At 40.7% G+C, this 25,520-nt stretch overlaps 2 protein-coding genes across 4 annotated transcripts in view; one reads left to right on the plus strand and one right to left on the minus strand.

The window, feature by feature from the left end:
• Window positions 1-482: 482 nt before the first annotated feature.
• Window positions 483-3,472, plus strand: LOC130737423 (B3 domain-containing transcription factor VRN1-like). Its single transcript, XM_057589182.1, has 4 exons — window positions 483-737; window positions 1,678-2,359; window positions 2,438-2,646; window positions 2,890-3,472. The coding sequence occupies exons 1-4, from the start codon at window positions 678-680 to the stop codon at window positions 3,250-3,252; spliced, it is 1,314 nt and encodes a 437-aa protein (XP_057445165.1). The 5' UTR covers window positions 483-677; the 3' UTR covers window positions 3,253-3,472.
• Window positions 3,473-6,039: 2,567 nt separating this feature from the next.
• LOC130737424 (chromatin structure-remodeling complex protein BSH-like) overlaps window positions 6,040-25,520 on the minus strand; it is a 35,481-nt gene continuing 16,000 nt past the window's right edge. Inside the window, exon 11 of one of the 3 annotated variants that reach the window (XR_009018683.1) lies at window positions 6,040-9,300. The gene's annotated coding sequence lies outside the window, so the exon portion shown is untranslated. The remainder of the gene's footprint in view (window positions 9,301-25,520) is intronic. The other 2 variants (XR_009018680.1, XM_057589183.1) reach the window with 2 other exon arrangements.

The raw sequence follows: 25,520 nt of genomic DNA on the forward strand, positions 1-25,520 counted from the left end.
AACATCAAGGTATAATTTGTGATTGTACATATGAGTCTGCTCTAAACCATTTAGCGGTCCAAATTCATGCTCACAAGTTGTCTTAGTGGATTGTGCTAATCCTATTTCCTATAGAGGAATTTATTGTTGTGCCTTTTGTTTGTTATGGATTGTTTGGTTGGTTTTTGTTTTATTGGTGGAGGTCTTGTGTCTTGTTTGGTTTTTGTACTCTTGGCTTTTGGTTGAGGTCTTGGTGGGTGTTTTTAGGTTTTTTTTTGCTTTGGTTTTGTTGGCTATTTCTTGGGTTTTTTATTGGCATTCTTTTGTGGGTTTTTGTTGAGTTGACTCTTGTTTCCCTTTATTCAAAAATTTTAATATTTTATTTTAAAAATATATAAATATATATTTTTTTGTTAAAAATAAATATTTTTAAGTGTGATGGAAAATAAAAAACCTAATATAAAAAGTGAGAAAGGTGGTGAGGTGACTCGGGCGAGTGATGTTTAATTAGGTCAAGATGGTGGGTTTTGTTTAAGGTTTAAAAATTCTTGTTTGACTCAAAAGCTGAGAAGAGAGAGTGGAGAAGAAGGTGAACAACAACAACAACTAGATCTGATTCCTCCAAAGGTTTCAACTTTCAATCAGTTTGAGTGATCTCAATCATGCTTTGAACCTTCTTGCTTTCAAGCACTTCCAGAATGTCACGCCCTTGTTTCCACAAGCTTGTTCTGCCCTCAACCCTTCAATCCAGACAACTGGTAACCCTAAAATCTCTCTCTTTCCTTTTTCACTCATTCAAGTTTTTCTCTTTTTTTGCTGTGAATTGGTTGCTGCAGTCATAATTTTTTGATTGGATTTTCTTGGGTTTGTGAGACTGGTAGGAACATGCTTTCTGGGTCTTTGCCATTTCTTCTTCAAAACCCTTAATCACAAACCCTAACACCAGTGTTGTTGGTGGGCAAAGTGGGGTGTTCTTGGATTTGCTGTTAAGATTCTTGATAAGGGCATGTGCTTTCTAGGAATTTCTGGGGTCCCACTAGAGTGTAGAGTGTTTCTTCAGTGAATTCAGAGTACTAATCCTCAACTCCCAGAGAACCTTGAAAGTTTCCTTCAGTATTAAGATTTTATGATTTTCTCAATAGAAGTATCTGGGTGGTTGAGCTAATTATTAGTCCTAGAATTGAAATTGAGTTGGTTAGTTTACCTCTTTCATTAGCAGTGTAAATACATTAGATGTAAACCTTGCAATTTTGTTTGCCACTTTGTTCCTAATTGATGAATCTCATCTAAAATTACTCTGTTAGTTTTTTGCTTGAAATTTTATACTGTTGGAGGGGAAATTCGTATCTACTATGTACTCTTTGAGTAACACACGAATCAGAACAGAACTTGTGGCACTGACTGAAATTGGATATGTTCTGTCATAGTGAATTCATGATAAAATTTATGCTTTTGGGTGTATTACTCTTTGCAAATTGGAAAATTGTCTGTTATTTGTATTCACATAGCTGTTTGATTCTTAAGTTCTTCAAGGGAAGAAATTAGGGTTTTCCATTGCATGCTGATAATCTAGAAATAAATCTTTTTTTTTTGAAAAAAAATAACATTGTCATAAAAGTTGGTGGTATTTTCATCTTCAGTCTTGTATTGGGAGCATTTACGAATATTTTGAAGCCAACTTGTATTTTTGAATTGCAGGGGATTCCGGACAATTTTCTGAGGAAATATGGCGGTCAGCTTTCAACAATTGCTACCCTCACTGTTCCAGATGGTACTGTTTGGCGTGTAGGGTTAAAGAAGGCCGACAACAGAATTTGGTTTGCTGATGGTTGGCAAGAATTTGTTCAACGCTACACCATTGGCATTGGATACTTTTTAGTATTCATGTATGAAGGGAATTCATCTTTCATTGTTCATATTTTCAATATGAGCACTTCTGAGGTGAATTATCAGTCTGCAGTGAGAAGCCGTAATGAAGGGCCTGTCTTTACGAATTATCATCATATTTTTGTCGAAATGGAAGATACAGACTCCTTCGAATTCATGGATTCCTCTCCTTCAAACCTTACTCCTGGTTCATTGCAAAACAAGGTTTTTGGTGGATCTGTAGATCAACTGACACCTGGGAAGAATCAATCTCCTGCACTGCAGAATTTGTTTAATGGTGGGTCTAAACTCAATCGTGTGAACTGGGGAGATAGTGGGAGTCCTTTTCCTTCAAAGGATGCCAATTCACAGGGCAATCACTCAACCAGAGATATAGGTGTTCAGTTTAATGCTGTTGAATTTAAAAGGTCTACTGAAGAATTGAAATTGCGTTATCCTAACAATGAGGAAGGGGTTAGCAAAACTGTGAAAAGGAAGAGGAAGTCTGAACCAAGTAAGTTCTTTTAGCCAAGTTTACTTTTTATGATCTGGTAATCGAAAAAATGAATTTTCTCATCAATGTAATTTGCAGAAACTGTAGATGGTCAGGAACCTTCTGCTGAAAATGAAGAGGAGGCAGAAATGCGCTATAGATTTTATGAAAGTGCTTCTGCTAGAAAGAGAACCGTGACTGCGGAGGAAAGAGAGAGGGCAATTAATGATGCGAAAGCATTTGAACCAGCTAATCCTTTCTGTCGAGTTGTCCTTCGACCCTCCTATTTATATAGGGGATGCATAATGGTGAGTTGTTGAATTCAGTTTGATATTTATCTTTATTCTTTCTCAACATCAGGGTTTTAAATTGCGATCCACAGAGGCAATTGCGGCCGCAACATAACGGTTTTGCAGTCCCCAACGGCATCACAACTGCAATTGTGGCCGCTTCAATCTGCATTTGTTCGCCATTCCGCAATGTGACCGCAACTGCAATTTAAAACCCTGTTCAACATGTCATCTTGCATGCTAACACCTTCTGTTTTCCAGTATCTGCCTTCCTGCTTTGCAGAAAAGAATTTGAATGGGGTTTCGGGATTCATCAAACTTCAGGTTGCCGATGGGAGACAGTGGCCAGTTCGCTGCCTATATAGAGGAGGTCGAGCAAAGTTAAGCCAGGGTTGGTTTGAATTCACCTTAGAGAACAATTTAGGGGAAGGGGATGTCTGTGTGTTTGAGCTGCTCAGAACGAGGGATGTAGTGCTGCAAGTTACTTTATTTCGTTTAACTGAAGAAGTGGGGTTGTTAGAGGCTCCTCCTATGCAGCAGCCCAGTCCAAATGTGAGCCACTCTAAACTGTTGAACCCTCACTTGCAGCATCGCGTCAGCACAACCAAAATGGTTAGAAATTAGCAGGGAGGGTTAACTCCTGATAGACAAACTGTGTCAAGTAGCTCTTGCTTGTGAGTGATCTTTTATTCATCTAATTTCTTCAGTTTGGAACTTTGATGCTTTCCATGTCCATAGACATTTGAACTTAGTTATTGTAGTTTTGATATGGATATTGTTTTTGACTTGGGTTGTAAATAGAGTTTCAATCTAGTTAATCAAAACTGAGTTGAAACGCTTGTCATATTGCTGTTTATCTTGGGTTTAACTCTTTTTTTTCTTTTTCTGAAGTTATATTTGTTAATAGCTTCATCTGCATGAATATGATGGCTCATTCGTCTACTATGCGTTTCCATTGATATTGAAAATAAGTTTCGGCATTGGTTTTGGTCCCATCCCCGTAGTTTTAATGACATCTTTGTTCATAAACCCAACATACCCTTTGTCAAAATAAAAATTTGTACGCACTTTTAAGTGAAAAATCATGACTTTCGCACTTATAGCTGAAAATTCATCAGACAGAGAAAAATGTGTGTTTTGTACCTGCTATGGATATGGAAAAAAGACGATGTACCGAGCAAAAAGTGTTGAAAAACACCTAGAAAAGAGAAATTACGAACCCAACCTTGAAAAGTGGACAAGTGAGACACATTTATTTTACTCGAAGAATTAAATTTTGACTTGAAGTTGAAGGAATTTGAATTTAAGACACATGAGAAACAAAGACCACTAGCAAGAACATGTCAATAGATACGCGTTAAAGTTTGATTATATGAGCGTTGTTAGGATATCTATAAATAGGAATTCTGTCATATTAATTGGGGTTCCAATTCTGCATTCGAATTTGTTTTTATGCTTACAAAGTCAAGGAAACTTGACTATACACCAATCTCGAGTAATAGAGTATGTGTGTATATTGTGAAACCATGTATTTTTACGGGCAGAAACCATGTTATTTCTAATGCAATTTATGCTTTTGACAATTATTTTATTTTGCTTAAATCTTTTATAATCATTCTATTCTTTTAATTTAAGTTCTTCTGCATCTGTTCTTCGAACTTCTTTTCTTTTTAACCATTTTTCACCAATTTCGACACTTAAAACGTTTACATTTAAAAACCTGAAAGGAATCTGGTCCCTAGATTGATTTTGAATTCCTGTCTATTTACTAAAAATCTAAGTGAAACAATATGGATATGATGCGAATCAATGATAGATTTCTTCATTTTGTTCCATATCTAACACTTATATCTTGAAACAGACGGTTCAACTTATGTAAGTGATTTCTTGTTTTTTTTTTATATGATCCTATACAAAGCCATGTTAGACTCTTAGCTAACTTTGAGTCAGCTTGGGTAGATTCATGAAGGGGCTTAAAGCCCTTTTATTGCTTATTTCATTGATTGTTAACTTAAAAAGAATAAGTAGTACTTCTTGAAAAAGTAGTATTTCATTGAGCGCCAAACGAATTTGAAATACATTTCTGACAAGCTAGAGGAGAAAGTTAAGTGCAAGAAATCAAGTGATACACTATGAAGCGCGGTGATCAAGGAAACAAGCACAACGACAACATATCAAGTTTCCTCTTTCTCTCTCATACAAGAAATGAAGAAATGGAATATAGATTATTTTCTTTGCTTACTATTATCTACTCATCCAGGCAACACACTTCAAGACATTCCATATCCAGAAAAGAAGCTTTAAAGTGATTGGTAAAAGCTTATCTCTAAACTCCTAGTGACCAATATGAAGAATGAATGAAGAAAGAGATGTCGTCTGAAGAATAGAAGAACAATGAAGAAAGAACATCTGAAGACAGGAAAGACGACAAAAGCATAAAAGAAATCAAAGCAGATCAACTGAGTGGAACAATGTTTATCAAATGATGAAAGCTGCAAAGTCTAATGTATGACAGTTGAAGACAAAAGAGCTAAGAATAGCTTCTTGGAAAAGTTTTGCAATGTCAAGATCACATATACTCACAATGAACAAAATAGAGCAAGAAGTACAAAGGTGTCACCATCACATTTCCATATCTATACATCAACAGATAGAAGCTCAGACCTATGCTACCTACAAGCTGACAGAATACAACTTTTTGGCAAAAAGTCTCAATCAAACAGTACTATGCCAACAACGCATCTGAATCAAGAACACAATGTACCGTTTAATCCAACGACTAGAAGATCTGTGAAGAACACGCTCCAACGACTATCTTTCTCTCATAGCAAATTCATGAGTATAAAGTGAAGAACAAAACACTTGCAGATTCAGCGCTTATATATGCTCACCATAATTGAGCTTCTATGCTCAATGTTGGACAATCTGCAAGTGCACAGATATCTCCGGGTTTTAATATCGAATCCACAGGGACCGTGAGTGAGAATTATGGTTTAAGCTTGAAGCTTGTGAGTTTTGAAAACAAGTAAATTTCAGAATTTGATTTGATTGATGTTGACAAAGAGTTTGCAAAATAAGCAATAGTAAAGAGTTGAAAGTATCAATTAATAAAGATGCCTTGGGTCGTCGATCATCCAATCCTCTCTAATCAACCTACCCTATGCAAATGAAACCTTGAATTAGTCCCTGTTGTTCTAGCCTAGTTACTCACTTATTGATTCCTCATATAAGCAATTCTCTCATACTAAAAGCTAAGTCCAATTCCTTGTGTATTTAGTCATTCATATGAGGTTTTAGATCATGCAAATTCAGGCCAACAAAACCCAACCCTTACTCTATTCCTAGTAGCAAGCATAGAAGGATAAATTCCAACCCAAGTCCCTAAACCACTACAATCTTCCGATATGATTATAGTTTAACCTTTAGCAAGGGCGCACACAAGCTAATCATGCAATATAGAATTGAAATTCAAGGTAGATTCAAGAACAAAAGCATAGGGATAGGAATTAACAACTAGAGAATCACGAAATCAGTTAAATCCAAAGCAATAAGTAAACTAGCCACTCATGGCTAGGAAATCCATACAAAAAATGTAAAGAAAACCTGGAAAATACAAGGTGGAAGCTTCCCACAAGCCCCAAAAGCACTTCCTAAGCTTCAATCCTTGGTAAGATTATAAGAAAAAGTCATAAGTTCTGAACAAAATGGCCCAAGGCCTTATTTATAGGAAAAATGGTCGAGCCAGGGCGCTCAAGCACTGCCTTGGGGCGCTTGAGCGCCCATATGGTAGAAGCAGAACATTCCCATCTGGACGGCTGGCGCTCAGGCGCCAAACATGGGCGCTTGAGCGCCGGACACACATTTCTGGTGGCTTTTTGGCCCTTTGAATGTTTTCATCAATTCTTCAAGCTTTTTGGACTTCCCTCTTCATGAGTTACCTACTGAAACACTTAAGGACCAAGATAAGGAAAAATATCAAGAAATTCAAAGGGCTTTTAAGCACAATAGTCCTCACAATTCCATGGAAAACAAATGCAAGTCCTAAACTCTATAAAAATGCAAGAAAGACCCTTATAAAACTACATAATTACTAAAACCTAACTAAAACTCAATTAAAGATAAAAATGCATGAGAATGCATGAAACACTACATGCGACAAAGAAAAATACTCAAAACTCTCAAAGAAATGACCCTAAAAACACTACTAAAAGATGGTCATCACACCACTATACTCATCGACAGCTCGCTGTCGAGCGTAAAAAGCACTCGCTTGCCCTCAAGCGCAAGAAATGCTCCCAAGACAAGTGCCTCAACAAATACTAACCACAAAACAGGGGGATAGAGAAACTACAGCCGGTTCCAAGATAAAGATTCGACAACCAACTTCATGCAACTTTCAAATAGAGAAGAGTGTAGAGTCCATTCATGGAAAGCATATAGATCTAAACTCCTTAGATGAGACATTGATAAAGTGCACTAAGCACACAAGTAGTTCATAGGTTCTGGGTATCAATCACTCAAAGGCAACAGAGATCAAACTGGCACAAATTCGAAGAGACTTTAAAGAGGGTTGAAATGTTGGCTTGGTTAAATATGCCGGTAGTTGGTCCCTAAGGATGACTAGGTTTTCAAAGTATACTGAGTGTGGTCTAAATTAAGTACCCTGAAGCTTTTACAACCAGCAAAATAAACACAAGTCCCTTGACCCCTTTCTCAACTTTTATCTTTTTTTTTTTCTTTTTTAACTCCAATTTGATTAGGAGTTTTTTTTTTCTTTTTTCTATTTTTTCAATTTTCATTTGGGCCAAGAGACTACTTCAAAATTCATCTAGCTCCAAACAATTTCAAGGACCAGCACTCCCCGAATTTCCAACCTAACATCCATCCCAATAACTTGGCAACAACAAAATCTCCATTAAGGCTCAAATGGGACAACTAAGGATAATGTTCAAGCCAATAAACTCAGAAGCTCAAAGTCCTAAAAGTCTCAAGAATCAGGCAAGTATCACAAAGCATGCAATGAGTGAAATCAACGCAGAACCAAGAAGTACAAGTGAGTCAGGATCCTCTAGGGAATTTTTATGGTGAAGGGTCAAAGATAAACCCTTAATGGACTCACACGAACCTATTCTCAAGAAACACTCGGAAGACCGAAGTCTCCTCCTCTCTTTCCCAAGCATGCAATCACTCATCCCCCAAAACAACTTAAGTGTCCATAAAACCAATTTTCAAAATCAGCACAAGTACAAGAGCGAAACTTGCGGGCAACAACATGTGAGTATAGAGAAGCAATAGACCCAACAAAATAAACAAAGCTAACTACAAAATGCATGAGAAAAAGAAAAACAAAGCTACAAATGAAAAACATGATCAAAATGCATTACCTATCTAAGAGTAGAATTACCTCATCACAAATCACTCCATGGGGCCTTGATTGCCCCTCCCATCATCATACTCCGGATGAATTTCGACATCATGCATTAGGCTCAGATCAATCATTCCTTTCTCTAATGTATTAAAATCCATTGGGCCATTATACCTGGGATCCGACGTGCTACCGCCCCTCCCATGGAGATCAAGATCCCTATGAAGGCGATCTTGTCTCTAGAACATACGTCCGAAGGAGGCCTCCATCCAAGCAGGTGAAGGACTAGCACGCGGTGGAGTTACCACCTCACTTACAACCTCGTTCTCCTCCTCCTATTCTTCTTCCTCTTCTGCTGGCTCTGTAGGATCATCTTTCTCTTCTTACTCTTGAGGCATCCTAGACATCCATTCCTTAAAAAGTTGGTTCACCCAATCCTTGTTCAGAATGGGGGTAATCGTCAACCTCTTCTGCACAAAAAAGATTGGTCTCCTAGCCTTGTCTCTGACATCATGGATCAAGGCACAAATCAGATGAGGAAAGATGGGTCGAGGCCTCTCCTTACCCACATTGTAGTGTGAGTAAATCTTGTCAGAAATAATCCTCGCCACATCCATTGGATGGCCTCTAATGATGCGGTAAATGACAATCAACACCACCGTCCTCACTTCTGATTTGTGAGAGCTAGGAAACAATGAATCTTGGAAAAATGCAGCCCATACTCGAGCCAGCGGTGTCATGTTTTGCCTCAGCAAATAAGTGATATTCCCTTTGTCATCCTCTTCCCATTTTTGACTGGGCCTAACCACCACTACTTCCAGATCCTTCAGGAACTCCGAAGAACGGTCCGAAAGCAAATAATGGAAGGTACTCCTACTCCTCCGTGGAAAAAGAGCATTCTCCTCATGCTCCGTGAGAAGGCCAAGAAACTCTCGAATCCTCTCAGCTCCATAATCGATGACATCACCTCTGAACGAAGACGAGAAAGTCGGGGCATCCGGTTTGTTATCTTGATCATCATAGTACGCATTCGCAAAGAATTCCCTAACCATGACTTCACAAGCAATAGGAATGGGATTCACCCAATTCCCCCACCTTCTTATCTCCATGACTTCTTGCATGCCGAGGGGGTCTCTCCTCCCCTTTCTATAGAATACTCCTCACTCCTTCACACACTCCTTGCGTGCAAGCACATTCTAGTAAAACTCTTCCTTCTTGTGAGAAAGGAAGCGGGAGCGGTCAAATTGAGGAGAGGAGAAGGAAGAGGCAATGACTCTTGTTTTGATCCGAGCTCTTTTAGCCGGCATCTGCAAAAGGTTAGCATAAACACAAGCCACTCAAAACATTAGTCATGTTAGTCAAAAATAAAAATGAAAACAAAGATAAAGAATATTCACAAAACTAAAAGCTTGAACTCCTAAGAGCACCCAACAAGCTTCCTAGTGACTTTGGCAAAGAAAGGAAAACAACCACAAAGCAAAAGCCTAAAATCGACTAGGAAAATTCATTGGAGCATTCTATCAAACACCTAGAAGGCACAAAAGAAAGCTAAACTAAACTACTACTACTTAACTACCAAACTCTCAAAAATCCTCACACCCATTACTAATCTTGGCACAAAACACCCATGAATAGCATAAACAAACCCAGCCCAACTTGCACAAGCTTAAAATCACTCACCCACAGCCCCCAAGAGTCATGCATTACAAAACCCATGAATGTTGATGGAAGGAAGTGGAAATATCGAACTTACCTTGAACTTGGAGTGAGTGGGTGCAAGTGGAATGCTCTTGATGAAATGCAAACTTGAGAGAGAAAGAATGAGAAAAAGTGTGTGCAAGTGAGATGGGAAGAATAGGAAATGGGTATAAGTAGTGAGGGGGGCGGTTTTAGAGAGAAAGGGAAGTTAGAAAGTGAGAAAATGAAGAGTTAGAAGTGTTTAAAAGCAAAACACTGTGTGTGTGCGCATGTTTGGGCACTTAAGCGCCCCTCGCTTAAGTGCCCCTGGGTTCCCTGAAAGCTACAAGCTACGGGCAGGCTGGCGCCTGAGCACCAGCCCAGGGCGCTTGAGCGCCCTGCGCAGTGCAAAAAGTGTTTTTTTTTCTTTTTCTACCTTTTTTCTTTTGTGAAAATAAAGCGAACTATCCTAAAGCATTCTTAAACAAAAATAGAACATGGGTTGTCTCCCATTCAGCCCTATGTTATAGTCCAAGGTAGACTCTCCTTCCTTTGATGTTAGGAAGGAAATTCCTTACTCTCAAATGTCTTTCCACAAGTGCAAGGTAGAAACCTTGCACAAAACCTTTGAAACAAATCCTCCCATGAGGCTATGTCTTGTTGTTCATCAAACCATGCTCTTGCTTCCTTCTTCAAAGAATGAGGGAAGAGTTTGATTTTTAACTCATCATCACTCACCCCCTCCTTCTTGACATGAGCACTCGTTGTAAGACCAAGATTTGGTCAGGTGGTACAACTCTATGTTTTGATGATAACAAGTTTATTATTATGTATGAAAAATTGTGGTACTATAATGTTTGTCTTTTTAAGTTGTGACAAACAGGCTCTGACTCTGATTCAAAGACGATATATTATTCAGAGGTTGAAGACCAAGAGTAACTAGCACAACGCTTCTGCATTTAACTACGTTCTTCTGAACGGTAGCAAACGCTTCAGAGGCTCTGAAGATTAAAGCTCTGATGTGGACTCTGAACGATCCAAGCTCTGAAGTTCTGAAGACCATTTGTTCTGAGGAACGGTCCAGTAGCTGAAGACTTGGAAGCTCTGAATTCCAAGAGTAAGCTGGCCCTCAAGACCAGAAGCACTTCATGCTCTGAAGGCTAGATGTTCTGATGAACGGTCCAGAAGCAGAAGTTCTGAAGGTCAGAGGATCCAAGCTTCCTTCTGACTCTGATCACACAAGCTTCACAAGTTCCAACATGAAGCCACGCCAAAGATCAAGAGTCCACTAGGATAAGGCAATGTCACTGTCATTCGTACAAAATCTAATATACTATTCTGACTACCTTACCTACGACGTTCAGCCATAGCAGGCTCTGGAAATTCCAGGACTACCCTCCAACAGACAGATTTGGACTGGGCGAGACCTAGGGGCACTCGCCTAGGGGCGCTTTCCTCAGGGCGGTGAGTGAGTTAGGGAATTTGGGCCTCCCCCAAGAGGCCCAACTGGCCCACCAAGGGCGCTTAGGGGCACAAGGCCCAACCCTGAGCCTATAAATATGGGGCGGTTACCAATTGTAAAGGAGTCTTCGCTCATTTGAGAAATAAAAGCTTGAAATTCAGTTATATTCTCTCTCTAAGCGGTTACGTCCTTTCTCTCTAAGATTCTCACATCGCAATCCTCTCACTCTAGGTACTATACCTCATCTCTATGTTCTTGGATAGAACATTTGGCGCCGTCTGTGGGGATCGGTAGATTTCGATTCCCGGACTACATGGATTGTGATTTCGTTGATAGAAGTTTGATTTTCTAAAGAATTTTCTTTGATTTTCGTATTTCCGGTTGAATTCCCGGTTTGTGAACGGAATTTGATGACGACACGTCGTCGACGACGCGACGGAGATTTGGAGCAGAGACGCGGTTCCCCACCGCGTCGTGTAAGAGGAAGGCCGTGCCGGGAAGAGGTTCGTCGCGAACAACCTGAGCAATCGACTCCTCCTACGCCTACACTGCCGCCTCCTCCTCCTTCTCCGACGCCTCCGTTTCCTTCTCCACCGTCCTCACCTTAGCAACAGGAATTCCCGGAGGTCTCAGGAGATGGACCACCGCTACCTCAGGCTCCGATCACTGACCGAGATTGGAGGCGCCTGATTCACAATGTTGATGACATACGACAGCGAAATGATTACTTGCAGGAACAGTTGGAGTAGTCGCCTCGAGCAGCAAGACGAAGGAGAGAGGGAAGCAGAGGCCGTCGCAGAGTTTGGACCGTTCTCCGCGGTTGTGAGGGAAGTGGCCATCCCAGACAACATGAAGAGCTTTGCTTTGGAAGCGTACAGTGGGGGAACTGATCCAAAGGACCATTTACTTTACTTCAGTATGAAGATGGTAATAAGCGCAGCTTCCGATGCGGTGAAGTGCAGGATGTTTCCATCCATGTTCAAAGGCACAGCGATGGCTTGGTTCACGACTTTGCCTCTGGGATCCATAGTGAAATTTCGTGATTTCTCGTCCAAGTTCCTCATCCAATTCTCCGCGAGCAAGATCAAGCAGGTTACAATCGACGATCTGTACAATGTACGTCAGTTGGAGCGAGAAACCTTGAAGCAATATGTGAAGCGGTACAGTGCTGCATCTGTGAAGATCGAGGAGTTGGAGCCATAGGCCTGCGCCCGCGCCTTCAAAGATGGACTGTTGCCGGGAAAGCTGAACAACAAGTTGAGTAGGAAGCTAGCCCGCTCGATGACGGAAGTTCGCGCCCAAGCGAATACCTACATCCTGGATGAGGAGGATGTTGGTAAATCCGCAAGTGTACGAATCCACCCGGTTTTAATTTTCGAACCACAGGGATTATGAGTGACTAAATTCAGCTTAAGCCTTGAGTTTGAAGGTTTGTTTTATTGAAAAAGAGATATGTCGAAGTAGCAAAGATAAAATAAACAAAAACTCAGAAAAGAACATGCTTTGGATTCTTGCTCAACTAGTCAATTCAAGCACATCATTCTAAGCACATGAACTCATGAATCTCTGCTTGATGATATAGCCTAGTTATTCACTTATTGATTCCTCACATAAGCAATTCTCTCATACTAAAAGCTAAACCCAATTCCTTGTGTACTTATTCATTTATATGAGGTTTTAGATCATGCAAATTCAGGCCATCAAACCCCAACCCTTCCTCTATTCCTAGTAGCAAGCATAGAAGGGGTAATCCCAAATCGGTTCCCTAACTTGTCTTTGAAAGTTTTTGATACACTTGTTCTATGAAGTTATTGGGACATGGCATGCTGTTGAGAGAGGTGAGTGAATACTGTATTTGAGAGGTGAGACACAGGGTGGTGTTGGTCTGAATTCATTCGGGGTCCATCATTTTACCCCTTGTTTTTGCTGAGTGTTGAGTGTTCTCTATTGATTCCTGACTTACTTGCACTTGTCTGGTTGGTTCTGCTTTGAAATGCATGTTGGATTGATAGTGTTATGCTTGTGATGGGTGTGAGATTCTTAGGCATTTTTTATGACTTTCAGATATTGTTTCAGTTAATCCCTAGTTGCCCAAGTTGAACCTGATTGTAATATTTTCTTGGTCCTTGACTGTAAACAAGCGTTCAGAGAATTATGGGCATATGAAGCGGACGTAAAGGCGATTAGACCTGCGTTGGAGTTTTGCAAGGAGTTTGGTGTGAGTCATGTAAGACCCAAGTTTTTAAGTTTGGAATAAGGGAATAAAATTCCTATTCACGATAAGGTTTGATGTATCGTGAAGGAAAACCTGAACAAGTGTTTATTGAATGGAATAAATTTATGAAGGAGAAAGTTCAGGAAAAGGCTAAGGATTGTATCAAAGTCGATAAAAGTTATAGCACGATTAGTATACGCTTAAACCTAGGGCAAGATCGCTAGTAAATAGCTAATTTGCACTTAAAGACACGATGGAAACTAAATCCAAAAATCTTCAGAGAAATGTTAGAACTTCTCTTAATCCTTCCATGACAAGCGTTTCGATGCGAAACCCTGAGATATACGAACGTCCGATTCCAATCCTCGGAGGTTTGCCGAAACTAAAACCCTGATAGTTCAAGAAACCTAGAATGAACGGTTGATGAAGATTTTTTCTATTCAGAGCTTCAAATGAAGATTCCACACGCGGACACCCATTTCTCTTGATGTTTCCAATCTTTTTTCAGAAGGAAGTTTTCTCTTCCGACATCCACTGCAAAAAGTAGTTTTTTGGGTAAAATAGATTTGCACCGACTTTGGATTGTTTACCATAATTCCAAGAAACCTCTTTTGAGTTTTGGAATTCTGTCGCCAAAACCTATCTTAGAATTCACGGAGGATGGCGCCGGAAAAATAGAAATCGCGAAATTTTCATTTTCCCGCATTTTCCCAAAAACTCTTCACCATTTCACCCAAACCCGCGAGCTTAAGGAGAAGGAGGGGAGAAGAAGATTTTCGCCGTTTCTTGCTTGATCGTTGCTCTTACAATTGCTACTTGAAGGTATCGAGGTATAGATGCTAATCCTTACTTCTGATCGTCAATTCCGTCGTTTTTCACTATGTCTTTCTGTGCTCTAAGTTTTGAGGTTTTTGCAAAACTGTCCAAATAACTTCATCTTTCTATCTAAACCTCTTCCCTATGTGCCCAAGAGCATGTTTAGCGGATTACATTTCACCGATTCTCGCCGAATTGCCGCCGAGTTTCAATTCTGCTCCAAATACCCATATTTAGACAAAGTTTCATCCTTTATACTGAAAACTCTCGACTTAGCTTAGCGCTAGTAGGATTAGTTGTCATAAACGTCATTGGTGACGTCCCCATCCAATTTGTTTTTCGAATTTCCAATCTTGAAATTCTGAGCTAAAAATATTGACCAAAATACCCCTGCGACAGTTTTCGATCCGATAATTTTTCCGAGTTTAGATTCGCCTTAGTTAAGACTAATGATAACCTAGGAACCAAGTTTGATCGAAGAAAAATCGGCGCACACAATTAAAGTGTGTGGCCGTGAGCTCTCCAAGGGAGGGGAGAAAATTCATTTTTCGAAAACTTTCCGATCGCGTTAGATTATCATACTTCGGAGTATATGCTACTTCGTGTAACCTTAGTGAGTATTGAGTGCTGAGTTTCTGACTGATTATGATGGAATTCTGTGGTTTTTTTGCTCTAAGGTTCATTTGAGGAGTTTCAAGAAGAGGAAGGCGTAGAGTGTGAAGGAACGCTTGAGGATAACGCTGGAGGAACTGCAGGTGAGGGCTACTCACTGAACTATTAGTTAATGCTTTAGGTGTCGACAAATTCGACTTGATTTACTGTTTATGCACTTGTTTGTGTTTGACTGGGAAAATGTTTTCTGAGGCTTCGGCTGACAATGATGATTATTCATCTCTTGATTGTTTTTGAGATTGATTTACATGCTATGTGCTAAATGGTTAATCTAGGATGTGTGATATTTGCCCTATATGCTAAGTGCTACATGGTTAATCTAGGATGTGTTGATATATGTGCCATGACTGTTGGATTGCGCTAATTTGACTATGCAATTACACATATATCTGTTGTGCTACCGAGTGAGGATAACAGGCATGTTATGCCAAATATATTATGAGATTTTGGGAAGTTTGACGGGACGAACGGAGATTCGGGCCTTGTTATTGTTTTAGTGGATCGAGACATTCTCTGGGAGTTATTTGGGATTATGGGATCTTTGAAACTCATAAGATTTGCGATAAAACTAAATGGAAACTATTTTACAAGGAAAATTCATAAGTCATTAAACAACCTCTAAATCTTTAAATAATGATAACAATCTCGAAGGAAAGCTTAGGATTCAAATCTTAGTTTTGGAAAATGAGAAGTGTCGTCGAGTCCAAGTGTTGAGGAAACTAATAAGTTCTGAGTATGTTGATACTCTTTTGCTCGATGAGCAGTTTTGTTGTTGGGCTATCTAAAAGATAAGCCGGGAAACGGGCAGTTTCCGAGTATGTTGATACTCTTTGCTCGCTGAGCAGTTTTGACCATCGGATGGAGATGAGTCGGATGATTCGAGAAATCATCATGAGATAATGTGTTTATAATTAATTGTCTTTTGTCGCAGAATCGACATTTGCCTTAGGGTTGTAAGATCAAGTTTTGATCTAGTAGTACAACTCTATGTTTTGATGATTACAAGTTAACCTTTTGATATGAACAATTGTGGTACTCTAACGTGTTTTTCTGAGTGTGCTATTTACAGGCTCTGACCTCAACTCAATCTCACACAAATCAGAAGCACTGTGTATAAAGAGTGACCCAAGCAACGCTTTCGCATTCACCATGTTCAGTATGAACAGTGGAAAAGCTTCAGAAGTTCTGAAGTTATACAAACTCTGATGTGGACTCAGTCACTAGAAGTTCTGAAGATCCAGAAAGTCTGATAACCAAGAAACACTGAAGGCTCAGATATTCTGATGGTGTAGAAGACTCTGAAGATCCAGAAGCTGATTAGTGAAGTTCTGATGTCCAGAAGCAAGATACTCTGAAGACCATGTCCTTCCCTCTGAGTTCAGAATCAGAAGAAACAATGGTCAGAGGATCTGGGCTTTCCCTCTGACTCTGATCAACCGGCTTCACAAGTTCCAATATGAAGCATTCCCCTGATCAGAAGTCTCCTAGGTTTAAAGGTCAAGTCGCTATCCAAGTACAAAAGCAACTGTACCTTCCTGACGACCTACCTAACGTTCTCAGCCACAGCAGAAGCTGGATTTTCCAGAACTGCCCTCCAACGGTAGCATTTCCCATGCATCTCTCAACCCTAATCCTTGGAGTATATAAAGAGGCTGAAGACTGAAAGAAACGGCTAGAAGCATTCACATAAGCGCAAGACATATTCAAAATCTTCTAAGTTTTCTTTCATCTGAAATTCATTGAGTTTACTATTAGCTTTTTAGAAGCAAATCTCTTGTAAACAATTCTTTGATAAACAGTTTGTTTAGTTCCTTTAGGAGATCAAGGTTGATCGGATCCTAGAGAAGACTAAGAGAGTGAATCTTAGTGTGAGCTAAGTCAGTGTAATTGTTAGTCACTTGTAGGTTTCAAGTGCAGTTGTAACTCTTACCTGATTAGTGGATTGCCTTCATTCTAAGAAGGAATAAATCACCTTAACGGGTGGACTGGAGTAGCTTGAGTGATTTATCAAGTGAACCAGGATAAAATCCTTGTGTGCTTTTCTATCTCTTATCTTTAGCACTTAAGTTCTCGAAAGATTTGTCAAAATCTTTAAGGTGGAAGTTTTATACTGAAAACGTTATTCAAACCCCCCCTTTCTACCGTTTTTCATACCTTCAAGGGTATGCTTTTAGAGACAATAAGTTAGCTAGAACACGTGGCGATGTGTCGAGTGAGGTCGGAGACGTTGTTTGGCTAATCACTTTGCATTCATGCACACATTAAGAGGTTAATACACGGTGGGATGCCGGTCCTCGGCAGATTCCAAAATGGTCATAAGACCCGGATTTCCACGTAAGAACACTGCGGTGATTCTTAGTCGCAGACCGAAATGGCAGACTTTCGGGTTTACTGCTGATCTGACTACTGTTATTGTTGGTGTAAGAGGCACGCGGGCCGAAATGGTCCCACCGTGGCCGGTGTTAGGGCTGATCCGTTGATGCCCATCCCTCCGGAATGCATCTTGTCAACCGGCATCTCATTCATGCAACATGCATACTGACTTAGTTGCCGAGTGTGATTGATACTTGTTAATCTTACTTGTTGCATGTTAATTGTTATTATTGTCATTTATATTCATTGTGAGATATACAATGTTATGATGTTATCACTAACTACTAAGCCTAAGTAGCTATCCCTTAAACTGTATCTATTGGAGTTATTACTTACATAATTCTTTGGAGTTATTACTTACTCGGGGAGGACTATGGAGGACCGTGTCGACCGTCTGGGACACTTGATGGAAGGAGTGCTGAGGAGATACACTGTGAGCTTCAACCTGCCACCCGGCGTGCACTGCGGACCCGGTGTAGGAGCACCACCACCACCGTCATCTTCGGATGATGAGGACCCCTCAGAGGAGGAGCCTGTGGGAGGGACTTCTGCGGAGTCTAGCTCACCCACTGTTGCTGTCATTGATGACCATGGCTCGGGCCCTAAGCCCGTGAGGCCAGCACAGGAGCGTGTCGCGGTAGCGAGAGGAAGGAGGATGGTGTACATTGACTTAGTCGTTCTGGATTTCGATTCGGACGATGATCATGCTAGCATGTAGTCGTGAGTGCTGGTGTGAGCTCCTCTAGACAGGATTAGGGTAGGAGTAGAGTCATAGCTCTGACCGTCATGTTTCATTTGGGGACAGGGTAGTTTCCTGACCGATAGCTTTTTGTGTGGTTTCTCTACGGAAATCACAGAGAGTTGGTTGGACTAGGGGGTCTTGTTTTAGGCCGTTTGGGCTAACTTATTCTCATTTTTGAGGGATTGTGTTGCGGACACTTGACCTTCCCTTTTGGATTGTACATATTGCCTACGGGCATTACTTTCTGTTACTTTCCGTCACTGGAGGATGCTCGTGACGTGGTTCGCTACTTACAGCGGGGGCTGTAATTATATATTGTACATTAGTCATGCTGTCTTTTATCTTTGAGTTTTATTTCATTAAGTTCGTAGTTTTATCAGTTAAACAAATCAAAAAAAAAAATATTCACGTTTTTTCCGCTTTAATTTCTTTTTGGTTACTAAAGTGACGCCACCGAAATCGGGGTGTTACATTGTGGTATCAGAGCTTGTCGAGTCTTTCGGGAGTCTTTGGGGAATAGGTCTTCTGTGCTAGGTTGTGTGACTCTGCAAAGAGTGAAAACTGATTGTCTGCAAGCGATTTTTCGCTTAGAATTGATTGAAGTTATTGCTTAATCATATTGTATAGTTATGTTAGATGCTATCTTATGATGAGTACTAACTGTTTGTTTGATTTAACAAAACATGGTGAACACTAACCAACTAGCTGAGATGATGGCCACTATGGCCCAAGTTGTGACTGCACAGGCAAATGACAATGCTATGAGGCGTGCTGCTGAGGAGGCACGTGATCAGCATCAGCGTCAGAGAGAAGTGACACTGGACCAGAACAAGGGCCTGAATGATTTCAGGAGACAAGATCCACCAAAGTTCTCGGGTGGTACTGACCCGGACAAAGCGGATCTCTGGATCCAGGAGATCGAGAAGATATTCGGTGTATTGCAAACTGTTGAGGGTGCGAAGTTGGGCATGGCAATTTATCTGCTGCTTGATGATGCTGAGTACTGGTGGAGAGGCACCAGGGGGATTATGGAAGCCAATCATGAGGAGATCAACTGGAACTCCTTTCGAACTGCGTTTGTAAGACCCGGATTTTCGGAACAAGTTAATTTCCGACTCACGCGTGGAATCAGTGTAAGTGTGACAGGAGTTTGACATTTGAGAAAGATTAATGAAGAAGAAAGTTCAGGAATTGCTTGAGGAAGGTTGCGTAGTTGTTTTCGGAGTTAGTGCGAGTCGTCTGCACACCTGCCTTATGGCGAGCGTGTCCAGAATAGGCTATTTCGCTCTTAAAGCAAGGTTTTGAGTGAGATTTCGAACTCTCGGACAATTTAAAGATTCTCTTTATTTTTCCATCGACCAGCGTTTCATTTCGGAACTCTGGACTGTACGCACGATAGGTTTCACTTTTCGGATGTCCGCCGACGCTAATTTCTTTGCTTCGAAACCCTATTTTCGAGCAATGGATGAAGACTTTTTCTATTCGGGACTTCTAACGAAGATTCCGTCCGCGTTGCCAGACTTGTTTCGACATTTCCAATCTTTCTTCTGTTGGAAGTTTTGTCGTTTGAGCATCACAGCAAAAAGTAGTTTTTCGGGACAGACTAACTTACACCGCTTTTGGCGTTTTGGATATCGTTTTTCCTAAATCCTAGATATTTGTTTTGAGTTCTGGAATTCTGACGCCAGAATCTCTCTTAGAATTTCTCGGTAATCGTGCTGCAAAAATCGGAATCGCGAAATTTTCATTTTCCCGCGATTTCACCCGCCTATAAATAGGCGAAAAAGCAAAATATCTTTCATTTTCCTCCATTAGTGGCCCTAATTCGTGGAGAGCAAGGGAGGAAGAGATTTTCGCGAAAACTTGACCAATCTTCGTGCAGTTCGTCCCTACTTCTAGGTATCAAGGTAACTAACACGATTCCTACCTCTGATTGTTGTTTCTGTTGCGTTTCTGAAGTCGTTTCTGTGCTCTAAGTTTTGAGCTTTTTCTAAAATTGTCCGATTTCTCTGATTTCTCGCTTGGGTTATGTTCCTTATGTTCCCCTGAGTCTAAAACCTCTGTCAGTAAACTCTGATTGCGATTCAGTTGTCCAGGATCTGAAAAATTGACTCAAAACTCTTTTTGTCTCACATTTCGAAACTTTATTGTCGTAAAGCTATAATCTGACTTCGTGCCTTTAGGATTTGTTGTCACGGATGTCATGAGGATCGTTGCTGTCAAATCCGTTTTCAGAACTGATAACTTTGAAGTTTTGAGCCTTTATTTTGGACCAAAATGCCCCTGCGTAGTCGTATTTCGACCCGATTGTCCGAAAATTGTTCTGACAGTTTCTTTGCCTTAGTTTTACCCTAAAACTACCTTGTAAATTGATTTGATCGAAGAAAAAGAGCCGAAGCTCTTTTCTCCTTATGGCCGTGGGCTATTTCCTAAGGGGGGGGGGGAGTTTTTCGTTTTCGAAAACTTGTCCTTTCGTACCCGTTTGTCGTATTCTGAATCTTTGATGCTTTGTCTATCGTTTATGTATTGTTTTGCGATCGAACTAATCGATTTTGTTCGGATTCTGCTTTGTTTTCTCCGAGGTTCAGTTGAAGGAACTTTGGAATATTCAGAGCAACTGTTTGAGGACAACCTTGATTTCGAAGCTGGAACAGCTCGAGGTTAGGGCAACTTGCTATATTTAGCTATGATTGCATGATAGGCGTCGATAAACTCGACCTATGTTTTATCTGATGTTGTATATGATGATGATTTCTTGTTATGATTGTTTCATAACTTATGATATTGATGATGTGTTGAATTGAGCGTTTTGACGCAACTTCGGAGTGGAGGTTCATTGATCTGGTGATCTTTGACATTTCGGGTTGGATGAACAACCCTAGGCAAGTCCAAACGAGGGGTTTGAGGCTTAGCCATTTGTTGGGATTCGTTTGAATACTTAGACTTTCCCCGGGAAACTTCTTTTGGAGGGTTTTTGGAAAACTTAGAATGATTAGAATTTCGAAAACTAGAGACTCTGGGAGACTTAGACTTTGAGAAGTAAACTCATAACTTGACTAATTCAATTCGAAACGTTTTTACTAAACGAATAATCACAAGAGAACTAAAGGGGAAAATATTTACGAAAGACGGGGAAAAGTCGGCTTTTGTTGTGGGTTTGGAGAGTTTTGGAATTGGGAAAAGCCACTAAGGTGAGCTATGGTGATGATTGAAAGTCACCGAGTACTCTAGTACTCTTGGGAGTGTTGTTCGAGTCGTGCTGTATTGACCGGCACAGACTCTGGGCTTTGTTTGTGGGTTTTGTGGTGGGAGTTGTGTTGTATTGACCGACACTAACTCATGGTTTTGTTGGGATTGGGTTGTGAGCTAAACGCTTTCGTGGTAAGGGCGATTCGTTGTTTGGCTAACCATATTGCATCAATCGGGTGAATAACGGGAATGGTTCACCTTGCATAAATGATGAATAACGGGAATGGTTCATCATATGGTGAATAACGGGAATGGTTCACCAAGGATGAATAACGGGAATGGTTCATCCAGGATGGATAACGGGAATGGTCCATCCATAGTGAGGAACGGGAAGCTTCACTGAGGCGTGAGACTTCGTGAAAGCATGGAACTTCACTGAAGCGTGAGACTTCGTGAAAGTGAGTAAGCTTCACTGAGGCGTGAGACTTCGTGAAAGCATGGAACTTCACTGAAGCGTGAGACTTCGTGAAAGTGAGTAAGCTTCACTGAGGCGTGAGACTTCGTGAAAGCATGGAACTTCACTGAAGCGTGAGACTTCGTGAAAGTGAGTAAGCTTCACTGAGGCGTGAGACTTCGTGAAAGCAGAAACTTCACTGAGGCGGGAGACCTCGTGGAGACGGGAACCTTCGCTGAAACGGGAGACTTTGCGGAGGCGTACACCTTTGCTGAAGCGGGAGACTTTGCGGAGGCGTGCAACTTCACTGAAGCGTGAGACTTCGTGAAGGCGCGAAACTTCACTGAAGCGTGAGACTTCGTGAATGTGTGAGATTTCACTGAAGCGTGAGACTTCGTGAAAGCGTAAGACCCCATTGAAGCGTGAGACTTCATGGAAGCGTGAGATTTCATCGTCGTTTACCCTAGGGCAACGACAGGGAACTTTGGTTTAGTTGGATACGTGTGTGTTGGGAGGACGATACATTGTTTGACTAACCTTATCACCTAACTTCATATGTTGAGATTATGATGATTTGATGTTGATGAACATCGTTAGATATTAATGATTGAACTGTGTAGGAGATTCGAGGACATGCTATGTATATACCTTAGAGTAGGCAATACATAACTTATATGTATATATATACAACATATGTATATACCCCCTTTATCGCATGTTGATTGTATATCTATTGTATTCTGTAAGTTGACCCTAGCACCTTGGCTTTGTTTGTATGTTTGTGTTTGGGCGGTCGGCCTGCTGCCAGGCGTCTGTCAGCCGGTTCGTGATGATTCGTTGTGCGGGAAAGACCCGAAGCGAAATGTCTATTACTGAAGCTTTCGACGAGGACCCAGACTTCATGGCTGATCGAGGGAGAGTCGATAATAGTAGTGTGGGTTATGGGTGGTTAAAGTCTTTTGAGTTGGTTGTCACTGTCATAGCTCTGATTCGTCTTACTTTTGGGACCGGGTAGGTTCCCGATATATGGCTTTTTGTGTGGTTCTCTTGCTGAGGATCACAGAGAGTCTGTCGGACTATAAGGGTCTTGGGTTGAGGCCATTTTGAGGCCGACCTTCTCTTGGATAGTGGTATATTTGATGCTTTTGCGTACAGTTCTGGTTTGTATATATTCGCCTACGGGCACGCTACCTTGGAGTCACTGCGTGTGCGCGTGACGGGATAGTGCAGTAGAGGCTGTACCTTTGTATATGTTGTTTATCGGTTAGTTTAGTTGTTGGGCTTTGTCTTTATTTCTTTATTGCTTTTATTAAAAGGAAACAATCAAAAAAAAAATTTACCTGTTTTCCGCGTAAAGTTTATTTTTGGTTACTAAAGTGACACCTGGAAGTCGGGGTGTTACATTGTGGTATCAGAGCTTAGTCGAGTCTTTTGGGAGTCTTTGGGGAATAGGTCTTCTGTGCTAGGTTGTGTGACTCTGTAAAGAGTGAAAATTGATTGTCTGCAGAGCGATTTTCGCTCTAATTGCTTGCGTTACTACTCAATCGGATTGAGTGGTTTGTCTAGTGCTACCGTATGGTTAGTACTAATCGGACGTTCGATGGGATATAGGATGGTGGATCTTAACCGGATGGCGGAGGCTACACGTGAGCATCATCAACGACTGATGGCGACAGCAATGTATCAACAAAGAGGAATGAACCGAATTGGAGCTGGGGGACCAATGAGGTCAGGTTCCCAAGGCTACAACGGAAGGAAGAGCTACCATAAGTGGGGACCATATCAGCGTTCAGAGGGAAGAAATCTTATCTCAAGAGAGTACAAACCGACGACTGCTGATACTGGGGGGGAAGCCAGTTGGTGACAAAGGTGTGACATGTACTCGTTGTGGAAAGTTTGGGCATTTTGCTAACAAGTGCTCAGTGACTGGATGGAGATGCTTCAAGTGTAACCGAGAGGGGCATCTAGCTGTGAACTGCAAGACCAAAGAAAGTCTATGCTTCAATTGCAACCAACCGGGACATTTCTCCCAAGATTGCAAGGCACTCAGGGGCGAATCATCAGGGAATGTTGGGAAAGGAAAACAACTTGCTCCAGAGGAAAGGATTCATGCCAAGGAGGGCAAGAGCTGAGGAGTTGAACGAGGAAGAACGTGGGAACGATGTAGGACCTTATTCGAGGTTGCTCGTGATTTAACTATAGAAGTTACACGAGGTTGGGAATAGCACACTAAGTCTAGAAAGTAGTCTTCCACCGATGCGTTTATGAGGAAGCTAGTAGTTGAAGAACGAATCTTAGGGAGATTCCGTATGGGTAGTATACGTGTTATGTTGAGGGTGTGTAGTTCCATAGCGGGATCCTTAAAGGATTTAGTATCAGGATATTTGTGACTACTGGAGGATAGGAACTCATTGACTGTTCCAGTGGGTTTTTCTAAATTTCCACCTTCGATGTATTAGGCCTGATCAACCTAATATTGAGTGGGTGATATTCGGAATCACAGCTGGTTATGGACTTTGATAGAAGGATGTGTAAGATGAATTTGAATTGATTGAGGATTAGTCGGATTTGGGAGGAAAGTTCGTGTTAAGCACTTGATTGTGAAAGATTAAGATTTAAATCTTTGGAATTCGATGAGTGTCGTATAGACATTGATTGGTTAGTTCGTGTAATTACTCCAAGTAGAGGTAGACCAAGTCAAGAGATTTAATGCCGGAAAAGTATTAAGTAGTTTCTCGGAAGTTATGAAGTCATAGGTTATGTGATTACTGAGTGGAATTGGTAGAGACTAAATAAGTTGAATGTAATCAGGTTTTAGATGATAGCTTGATGGTAGCGAGATTGAGAAGAATTAACTCTGAACTAGATTGTTATAGTCGAGTTCGAGGAATAAGTTTTGCTAAGCGTTGGATTAATATGTGGAGACATTATAGTCTTAAGAGATGAATTTTCGCTTGAAAAGTGTTGAATTAATGATTAAGTTGGAGAAAGAAAGTTTTAGCATAAGTTGAATACTTGAGGTTGTTGATATGGATTCCAAAGAAATATGCTAAGATTACTAAGTGAGATTTACTAAGTTGGATTGAAATCTTAGGGTTAAGATTGAATCTTGAGAGTCGAGAATCGCGTACGAGTATGAGATCTTATGGTTGTAGGTGTGACAATAGGAGTTGACTCTTAGAAGATTGAAGACCTGAAGGTGAGCTTCGGGTTAAGACCATTGAGGTATAATATAAGAGAGATCTTGAAGTAAAGGAATTCTGGGTTGTGTGGAGTGTTAAGGTTGGTGATCGATTGATGTTGATTATGAGGTTGCGGACATAATGACCATGTGACAAGATTTGAATGATGTTAGCATAATAAGTTGTGAATGTGAAAGCATGACGCCACTGGTCAGGTCGTTTGGGTAAGTGAAGGAGTTATAGTTTTTAAGAAACGGATATTCATTTAAGAAGTATTGAAGGATTAAAGGTCACTAGAGGACCAAACTTGGTGAAGGTTTAGGTTTTAAATCTATGAATGTCTGTCTAAGGTGTGTAAGACTCGAAGGTTGTCAGAATTTGATTGAGAGATTAAGAAGTTGATTGACGAGATGGTGATTGAGTCACAAAAAGGAAGGTGTTAGTATTAAGATGAATACCTGAGGTTGTTATATTTTGACGAGTTTCGTAGAGTATAAGAGTCAATGGGACTTTGTTATGGATTTTGATGATGCATATTACGGGTAACAAGTGAATTTTACTAAAGTTGAATGAGAATCCTAGGGCTAAGGTTGACCTAGTGAGCTGAGATTCATGTACACATAAGAGATTTAGTGGTGTTAGCGGCTACGATAACAGTTAAATCTCAGAATGTTGAAGGATCGGATGATAAAATGGCTAGTTAAGTCCCTTGAGGTATAGTTATGATTTAATCTTCCAGAGGATA

Source organism: Lotus japonicus, chromosome 2 (genome assembly GCF_012489685.1).
Source record: "Lotus japonicus ecotype B-129 chromosome 2, LjGifu_v1.2".
NCBI classification, from domain to species: Eukaryota; Viridiplantae; Streptophyta; class Magnoliopsida; order Fabales; family Fabaceae; genus Lotus; species Lotus japonicus.